This window comes from Capricornis sumatraensis, chromosome 9 (assembly GCF_032405125.1).
Source record: "Capricornis sumatraensis isolate serow.1 chromosome 9, serow.2, whole genome shotgun sequence".
Classification (NCBI taxonomy): Eukaryota; Metazoa; Chordata; class Mammalia; order Artiodactyla; family Bovidae; genus Capricornis; species Capricornis sumatraensis.
In genome coordinates, this window is record NC_091077.1 from 14,850,292 (window position 1) to 14,859,652 (window position 9,361).

The 9,361-nt window shown below is 52.5% G+C and overlaps 1 protein-coding gene across 2 annotated transcripts; it reads right to left on the reverse strand.

Moving 5' to 3' along the window:
* Positions 1–23: 23 nt before the first annotated feature.
* On the reverse strand, positions 24–7,810 carry ICAM3 (intercellular adhesion molecule 3). Of its 2 annotated transcripts, XM_068979430.1 has the most exons (7): positions 7,386–7,808; positions 6,286–6,552; positions 2,141–2,449; positions 1,536–1,817; positions 711–965; positions 354–602; positions 24–265 (listed from the first exon to the last, which is right to left on the reverse strand). In XM_068979430.1, the coding sequence occupies exons 1-7, from the start codon at positions 7,588–7,590 to the stop codon at positions 105–107; spliced, it is 1,728 nt and encodes a 575-aa protein (XP_068835531.1). In that variant the 5' UTR covers positions 7,591–7,808; the 3' UTR covers positions 24–104. The 2 variants fall into 2 exon arrangements, with proteins under 2 accessions (XP_068835531.1, XP_068835532.1); XM_068979431.1 differs by lacking the exon at positions 6,286–6,552 and having other exon boundaries at positions 7,386–7,810.
* Positions 7,811–9,361: the final 1,551 nt, after the last annotated feature.

The window sequence follows — 9,361 nt, forward strand, 5'->3', positions numbered from 1 at the left end:
ATTTTAAAGCCTTTATTCAGATTCGAAGATAGATACAGCCAAGCCCCCGTCGTCTTTGCTCAGTATCACTGAGCTCAGGATAACTCTTCTGCCACAGTCACGGGCTATATAGACCTGAGGCGCCACCGGCTGCTTCTTGGCTTTAGGTGGTAAATATCACGTTGCCTCTGCACCCAAAAGACGTACACTGAGGCTGTAGCGAGAGTCACCAGGCCCAAGATCGCTAACACTCCCAGGGCGATGTTGATAGTGACCGGGTTCCGACCTGTGCGGAAAAGCGAAGAATAAATACGCTCGTCTCAGCCCCGCCTAAACTTGCCCGTCTAGGATAAATACGCCTTGCCGAGGCTCACCTTGAACGTCCATCATCACTAACATTTTGTCCATGCCCCGTGAACTGGCCGCCTGGCAGCTGTAGGTACCACTATAGTTTAACAAGACGAGGAATGGAATCCCGACGGGCACCTTAAACTTGGAGCCTTCCCGCAGACACTGTAGCTGGGGGTTCGGGTTGCCCCGGGCCTGGCACTGCAGGATATGCATAGTCTTTTCTTTCCACATCAAGCGTTGGGGACATTTAGCTCTGTCAATCGTGGGGCCGTCTGTGGGATCGCCAAATGATCAGACACACCCGAGACACAATGGGGCAAGGGAGAGACAAGTCTCAAATCAAGGAAGCAAGGGATTAAAGGTCAGCGTGACCTACTCACACAGGACACGCAACTGGACGCTCCTATTACGGTGCAACGTCACCCCATGCACCTTGAGGGTGGCATTGCAGAAGAAGGTGCGCCTGTCGTCCTTCTCGGTGGCCTTTAGCTGAAGCTGGGCAGGCTGTCCTGGTACCGCGGCTGGAACTCCATCCAGCATGACCTGGACTCGGGGTCCGGCCGCGCAAGTCACAGTCACTGGGGTCCCCTCGGTGGCGTTAGACTCACTCAGGTTCAGGTTGGGTCCGTGGAAGCCTAAAGGCGGGGCATTGCCCAGGAGTTTGCTGACCAGACACCTCCCTTGGGTAAACCCCTGCCCCCACCTGCGTCCTTCCCCTCAGGGTATCCAGACTACCCCTTCGTCTACTCTGCAGCCCTCACCCCACCCAGTTTTAGGCACTCAGGCTCCTCTCGGGTTACTTAGGCCCCTCCTGTCTCAGGTTTAGGCTTTGCCTATGTGCCACGCCCCCTTTGACTAGAGGCCGTCTTGTTCTCTTGGGTCAGCCCCGCCCCTCATTTTCTGAGCTATTTTGTCTCCGCCCCCTATTACTACTACTTTTACTATTGGACTTCCCTGTTAGCTCAGTTGGTAAAGAATCCGCCAGCAATGCAGGAGACCCCGGTTCGATTCCTGGGTCGGGAAGATCCACTGGAGAAGGGATAGGCTACCCACTCCAGTATTCTGGCCTGGAGAATTCCATGGACTATACAGTCCATGTCACAAAGAGTTGGACACTTCCACTTTTCCTCTTACTACATGCAGTCACGTTCCGGGTTAGCCCCACCCCTCGCCTCCTGAGCAGTTTTGGCTCCGCCCCCTCTTACTGTAGGCGAACAAGTTCTCCCGGGTCTCTCGCTTCTCGACCCCCAAGGTTACGTGGCAGACAATCTCTTGGGTGCCCTCCTGTTCGGTTTTCGCTGTGGCTGTGGCCGTGAGCGTGTCCGCGTGGCTCACTACTGTGGCATTCAGCATCTGGTTCCCCAGCGCCAGCTGAATATGAGCCTCCGACGCTGGGAACAGCCCATCCAGGCTGCAGTTAACAGGCCAGGAAGTTTCTATCTCCCAGAACCGGGGGAAAACGAGGCGCGGGGCGGTCTTGGGAATGGCTTGAAAGAAGGATAGAAGTGAGCAGGAGGAGGTCTCACAGCTGTGGAGATCCCTTTTCCCCATGACATTCATCCCCCTAAACCAGGGTCCTTCTTTCCCAGGATAGCCTGCGGCCTGTGTCACCCCCTTTCCAGGACACACACAGCCTTCAGAAATTCCAAGGCTGTGAGCCTCCCATCTGAGGCTACCCTGCCCAATGGCCAAGGCATGTGTTCCTTAAAGCCCTGAGGGCCAGGGCACCCCATTCTCAGGAATTCCTGTGGCCAGGGAACGCTTACTCTGGCTCCACTCATCACCCACCAGCTGCAGTTCTTCCCCTCACCGAAGGTTCGGAGCTTCCTGGGGGCCGAGGTGTTCTGGAAGAGTTCCAGTCCTTGGGACCGCAGGTCCAGTTCAGAGCGGCAGGAGAAATTGGTGCCATGGTCCTCTCTTCTCGGCTGCACCATGAACGTGACCTTGGCAGGCTCCTCCTTTCCCACAGGCTGCCGGCCCAGCTCCTCCTCCTGGTGCAGAAGCACCACGGAGAGGTGGTCCCGGGGGGCCCCGCCAAACACCAGACAGCTCAGGTTGAGGTGTTCACCTACCGGCTGCCAGAGGGGCAGGGGTGCCAGCTCCACACGCTCTGGGAACCCTGAATGGAGGCGTGTGAAGGGGAGAGTAGAACTTACCAGCCAGCCTGGCAACCCCTACCGTGGAGGGGAGCCCAGGGTGGCCCAGTGCAGGACTGTGAACTTCAAGTTAATAAACCTGCTGGACTTACAAGTGTGCTAGTATGTGTGTTTGCCATTATCATTAACATCATGATTATTATTTCCTGTTTTGTTGGACACCTTGGCAAGCATTGAAATGAATCAGTTTTTCTGTTCACAGTTAAGGGGGAAAAAAAAAGGCAAGGAAGAGGACTAAAGTTTATGGCCATTTATGATGTTAATAGTAATCATAAAACTTCCTGTTTATCTTGAGTTTTCCTTCCTCTTTCCAGATGTCATCTACCTTCATTCACATACCAACCAAGTGAAATCTCCTCTATTACTCTTCCCTTTTATGGACAGAGAAACAGGCCCAGCGAGGTGAGGTGATCTGCCCAAGGATGCGCAGCCAGGAAGGGGCAGAGCCAGGCTTAGATAGTGGGTTTCCCAAACTCCAGACCTGTGTGCCCACCTACCTCCATGACATCAGATCTAGGAAGTCCCCTGACCCCTCCTTCAGCCTCTGGCCTGGACTCCGATCTTGGTCTTTCCCAGAGCTTGGTCCCGTCCTCCCCTGTCTGTCCCAGGTGCTCAAAGCCTAGGGCAGCCTCTTGAGGGGGCTCTGTACAGTCCTGGGGGTACTCAACAGATTCAGGCTGGGTCCAATCCCAGCTGCAGCTGCAGTGGCCCTCAAAGGCACACATTCCAAACCCTGGGCCTCCCCTGGGGGAGCAGCTCTCAAGCCTGGCTCTGAAGCTGTCACAGGCCTGTGGACTGGCTTCCATGGAAAAATTTTAACATCTAACCATTTACAGGGCTTCTCTGGTGGCTCAGTGGTAAAGAACCTGCCTGCCAATGCAAGAGATTTGGGTTTGATTCCTGGTCCAGAAAGATCCCCTGGAGAAGGAAATGGCGACCCACTCCAGTATTCTTGCCTGGAGAATCCCCATGGAGAGAGGAGCCTGGTGGGCTACAGTTCACAGAGTCGCAAGGAGTCAGCAACGACTTAGCAACTGAACAACAAATGTACAATTTTAGAGTATTTAACAAGGAGGCCCACATTTTAACCTCCACTCGAGGGCTAGTGGTATGGTAGCCAATGATGATTATGCCTGGGCTCTCTATGGTGGATGAGGGGGCCCCCACATGGCGTATTTGCCAATTTCTGTGGTGTAAATACTCCCACTTTTGGCTGATTTAATGGCACCCCACTCCAGTACTCTTGCCTGGAGAATCCCATGGATGGGGGAGCCTGGTGGGCTGTAGTCCATGGGGTCATGCAGAGTCGGACACAACTGAAGTGACTTGGCAAAGCCACTCAATGTTACACAGAGTTGGGAAGAGATGAGCCCACTGGGCTCTTGTGAGCCAGGACAAATAGGCTCCTGCACAGCACTGGACAGAGGCATCTCACAGTCACACAGACGGGGATACCCAGATACACACATAGGCAAATGTGCAGAAATACACACAAAGACACATATAGACACATACTGGCCCAGACATCCACACATGCTCAGAAACAGACGTACTCACATGGATATACATGTGGGCACAGATACTGACACACATATGCAGACACACACAGAGAAACAAATCCAGGGGCTTCCCTGATGGCTCTGTGGTAAAGAATCCACCTGCCAATACAGGAGACATGGGTTCAATCCCTGATCTGGGAAGATCCCACATGCCAAGGAGCAGCTAAGCCTGTGCACCGCAACTACTGAGTCTGTGCTCCAGAGCCTGCAAGCTACAACTACGGAAGCCCGTGCACCCTAGAGCCTGGGCTCTGCAACAAGAGAAGCCATGAGAAGCCCGAGCACTCCAACCAGAGAACAGGCCTGCTCGCCACAACGAGAAAAGCTTTTGAAGCAATGCAGACCCAGCCCAGCCAAAAATAAATAAATTAATTAATTAAAGTTATTTTTAAAAGGCACAAGTCCAGAGACACACGCAGGCACACACAGCATACAAACACATTTGTAGACATACAAGTACACTCACACGAAGATAAGGACACAGATCCACATGCTCACAGACATATAGGTACACAACCATGAATACAGACACTGGTGCACGCACAGGAAGAGCATACACACAGCTACAGATGTACACTACACTTTTCTGAGGCCTCACAAAACCATAGGCACCCTGAGTGATGTACTCAGCTATTTCCTAGTCTATTGGGTTCTTTTGTTTGTTTATTTTTGGCTGTACCACGTGGCTTGTGGGATCTTAGTTCCCCGACCAGGGACTGAACCTTGGACCTTTAGCAGTGAAAGTGCTGAGTCCTAATCACTGGACAGCCAGGGAACTCCCTGTCTTCTTTTAAATGCAGAGAAACTGGAAGGATTCATAAGAAACTGGTAACAGGGGGATATCAGGTCCAGAGAGGAAGACTTCAGCTGTGAAGAGCAGGGATTTGAGACCTGGACTCCAGGCATCTCTGCTCACGGACCCTGGCAAGTGACTGAGCCTCAGTTTCCTCATCTGTGAAATGAAGCTCATAAGTACCTCCCCAGCCCAGGCTTTCATAAGGGCTTTTGGGTGAGCACCTGTGCGTCCACACTAAAAACAGCCACTCACAGCCCACACTAGGTAAATCTCGGAGACTTGACACTGACCCCCCCTTTTTTTTTAATACTTTAAAATTTGGGAACCACATGAATTTATTACCTGTCATAAAAATAAAAGCAATAAGGGACTTCCCTGGTGGTCCAGTGGCTAAGACTCCATCCTCCCAATTCACAGGGGTTCAATCCCCGGTCAGGGAACTAGGTCCTACCTCGTGCCTGCCGCAACTAAGACCCAGTGCAGCCAAATAAATAAGTACAAAAAAAAAAAAAAAAGAAAAAGTAGGGACTTCCTTGGTAGTCCAGTGGTTAAGAATCTGCCTTGCAGTTCAGGGGACACGAGGTCAATCCCTGGTTGGGGAACTCACATTCCCTATGCCACAGAGCAACGAAGCCCGAGAGCCACATGCACTCCAGAGCCCGCATGTCACAACTGCTGAAGCCCACGTGCGACAACCAGAGTCTGTGCACCACGAAGAAAGATCCCGTGGGCTGCAACTAAGACCTGACACAGCCAAACAAGATAAATAAATAACTATATCAAAATAAATTTTAAAAATTGAGTAAAAGACATGTCCCTTTTTTTGGCCATACTGAGAGCGTTCCACGGTTTTAGTTCCTTGACTAGAGATTGAACCCAGGCCCTGGGCAGTGAAAGCCTGGAGTCCTAACCACTGGACCACCAAGGAATTCCTGAACTATCATTTTTAAAATGCTTATTGGGCTTCCCAGGTGGCACTAGTGGTAAAGAACCCACCTGCCAATGCCAGAGACTCAAGAAATGCAGGTTGGATCCCTGGGTCAGGAAGATTCCCCTGGAGGAGAGCACAGCAACCCACTCCAGTACTCTGGTCTGGAGAATCCCATGGACAGAGGAGCCTGGCGGGCTACAGTCCATGGGATCACAAAGAGTTGGACACAACTGAGGCAACTTAGCACACATGCACACACACAAAATGCTTATTGAGAACCAAAGGAGTTGGTTTCACAGCTGCTGCTTTGGCATGCAGTTGAGATGTACCCTTCTATCTCTGACTTTGTCTCTCTCTCTCACACACACACACACCCAGGTCTGAGCTCCGACTGAGTGTCCTGGTCCATTGGTGCAAATTCAGGGCCCCAGCCCCACCTTGCTCCTCTGCACCACTGGTCATCTACCCCCACCACTGCCCAAGGCCATCCCACCTCCAGCCACGGCTACTCACCATACACTGTGATTTTAGAGAAACCCACCACCTGGGACTTATTGCAGAGGCCAGAGCAGAGAAGCTCCATGTCACCAGTCACGTTGGTGAGGCGGAAGGCTGCCCAGCCCAGGCCCCTGCCGTGGTGCTCCTTGGAGAGGGCTGTCTCCAGGGAGATTAATCCAGGGCTGGGGCAATCTAAGCTGCAGTTTACCACAAGGGGCTTTCCAAAAGGCACCACTGGGTCCTTCGGTTCCACTCGTAACTGGTACGTCTGTCCCTGGGCACCTGCATGAACAGAGTCTCTGCTGGGGGCTCCAGTACCCCCCAGGCCACCCAGCTGTAGGTTCCATCCTTCAACGCCACCCCGCCCCCCCCACTCCCACCAGCCAAGATAGGAAGGTCTCTGCCTTCGGCGGTGTTTCAGTTTAGTGGGAAAGACAGATGATGGATCAGGAACCAAGGAGAGTTGAGAAGGAGGCCAGGAGGAAGTGAGTCAGGAAAGGGTTCCTGGAGGGAACCACTACGGTCTCTTTTAAAGGGTCAAGGAGGATTTAGCCAAGTGAAAGGCAAGAGTGATCCTGGCAGACTGAAGAACATAGGCAGAGATCAAGAGTCCGGATGGAGCAGGGAGCGAGTAAGTGCAGGCATGAGTGGTGGCTCAGACGGTAAAGCGTCTGCCTACGGTGCGGGAGACCCGGGTTCAATCCCTGGGTTGGGAAGATCTCCTGGAGAAGGAAATGGCAACCCACTCCAGTATTCTTGCCTGGAGAATCCCATGGTTGGAGCAACGTGGTAGGCCACAATCCACAGGGTCGCAAAGAGTCGGACACGACAGAGCGACTTCACTTTCACTTTCACTTGAGTGTTTGGGTGGGTAAGTGTCTATGCTGTGAAGGGGGCAGGGAACAAGTGAAAGACAGGGACCTGGCCTCAGGGAGCCCTGAAGGCTGAGTTAAGGAACCACCATTTTTCCCCAAGGATACTGGGAAGCCCCCTGACAGATCTGAGTTAAAGAAGTGTTGCCGCAGCCCTGGGCAGTAGGGTGTGAGGTGCACTGTTCTCCTTCCCCTCCCCAGCAACCCCCCATCTCCAGCCCTCCCCAGCTCACTGGGCCTCACCTGTGGGCAACTGACAGCAGGCAAGAAGCAGAAAGATGAGCAAAGTCCAGTAGACCCTGGGCGGTGGCCCTGAGGGCATCATGGTGGCCAGCCTGGAGGAGGAAGTTCCCTTAATGAAGCGCTGGGCACCGGCGAACAGGCAGGACCTCCAGGGGAAGGAAGAACCGTCGCTGCAGCTAAGAATGCAGCAGTCCAGGGGCCACATCTTGCCCAGGATGAGGGAAGGGTAGGGGAATATTTTATGCCACCCCCTGGGAGTCCACAGTGAGGGTCTCAGGAAAATGGAGAGTGCTGGCGAGTCTCCGAGGAGTCTCAGAGAGGGCAAACCTAAGTTACACTCCTTGTCCCCAGATCAACCCACAGGAAGCGCTAGTGCAAGCAGCTTCCTTTTTTCTCAGTACTGGAAAGCCTGGAGGGGGGCAGGGGTGAAGGTGGTAAGACATCTCCTTCCTGTTGAACTTAGGTGAAAAAGGCTGTTTTGTTCCCAGAGAGGAAGTTAATGGGGATATCTGCACACTGGCCTTGAAGGAAAAGGGGTGGGATTTCGAGGTGACGTTTCAAGGAGGGAACAATGGGCAGATTTCTGGGCAGGGCTTCAAAGAGTTAGCAAGAGATCTCAACGTTCCTGGGAGGCAAATAAAAGATTTGGGGGGGTGACAATGAAGGATCCCCTATGATGAGTAAAACTGTGACAATGAACAGAGCCCACATTTACTGGGGACTTGTGCCAGGCTCTGTGTTGGCTGCCAGAGTGACTTCTATAGGCTCCTTATCTTTCCAGTCGTCACGTACAGATGTGAGGATTGGACCATAAAGGAGGCTGAGTGCAGAAGAACTGATACTTTCAAACTGCGGTGTTGGAGAAGACTCTTGAGAGTCCCGTGGACTGCAAGGAGATCAAACCAGTCAATCTAGAGGAAATCAACCCTGAATATTCATTGGAAGGAATGATGCTGAAGCTCCAATACTTTGGCCACCTAATGTGAAGAGCCAACTCATTGGAAAAGACCTTGATGCTGGGCAAGATTGAAGGCAGGAGAAGGGGGCGGCAGAGGATGAGGCGGTTAGATAGCATCACCAACTCAATGAACATGAATTTGAGCCAACTCTGGGAGACAGGGAAGGACAGAGGAGCCTGGCATGCTGCAGTCCAAGGAGTCACAGAGTCAGACACGACTGAGTGACTGAACAAGTCTTTGAAGATCTCCGGGCGCTCTCCCATTGCTTGTGTGCGGTGCTGAGGTGGAGCGTTTGAGGGACAGCTAACTCTTGCGCCACCGTCTGCCAAGGGGGATACTTTCAACTGAGTTCTTATCTCTGTCTTCATCCCTCTTGCCCTTTTCCGCCAGGTAGCTGGTCTCCTCATCCCAAGAGAAGGGACACGTGTGTGTGTGTGTGTGTGTGTGTGTGTGAGTGAGTGAGAAAGAGAGAGAGAGAGGTGGGCACTCCTACTCCATCAGCTCCATCTCTCAGGCCTGTGACCTGCCTCCCGTGCCTCTGATCTGAGCTCCAGAGAGGGACCTTCTTGAGGACCTTGATAGCACTCAGGGTTCATCCACTTGCCCCATCCTTGAGGCCACGCCCCCTTCTCACCTGGAGTTCCCGCCCCAGTTAAATCTCTCCTCCCTTGCCCCGCCTCTGCAAAAGTCCACTTCCCACATGGTGCCAAGAGAGAAACTAAAACCCAAATCAAAAGAATTTGCAAATCATATATCTGATAAGGGATTAATATCTAGATTGTAAGGAATTCCTGCAACTCAACCATGACAAACTCAATTCAAAAATGGGCAAAGGGGACTTCCCTGGTGGTCCAGTAGTTGAGACTCCACGCTCCCAATGCAGGGGCCCAGGTTCTATCGCTGGTCAGGGAACTAGATCCCACATGCTGCAATGAAAAGACCCTGCATGTCACAGCTAAAATCCGGTGCAGCCAAATAAATATTTTTAAAAAAATAAAAAATGGGCCAAGGACTCAA

Bases quoted from the DNA above. Each gene is read 5' to 3' on its own strand.
- ICAM3 (XM_068979430.1), bottom strand. From the start codon at position 7,590: ATGTGGCCCCTGGACTGCTGCATTCTTAGCTGCAGCGACGGTTCTTCC. The intron at 1,818-2,140 runs GTGAGGGGAAGA...CCTTCTTTCAAG, and splicing joins CAGGAAGCTCCGAACCTTCG to CCATTCCCAAGACCGCCCCG. The intron at 966-1,535 runs GTAAGAGGGGGC...CCCCGCCTTTAG, and splicing joins GGAGAACTTGTTCGCCTACA to GCTTCCACGGACCCAACCTG.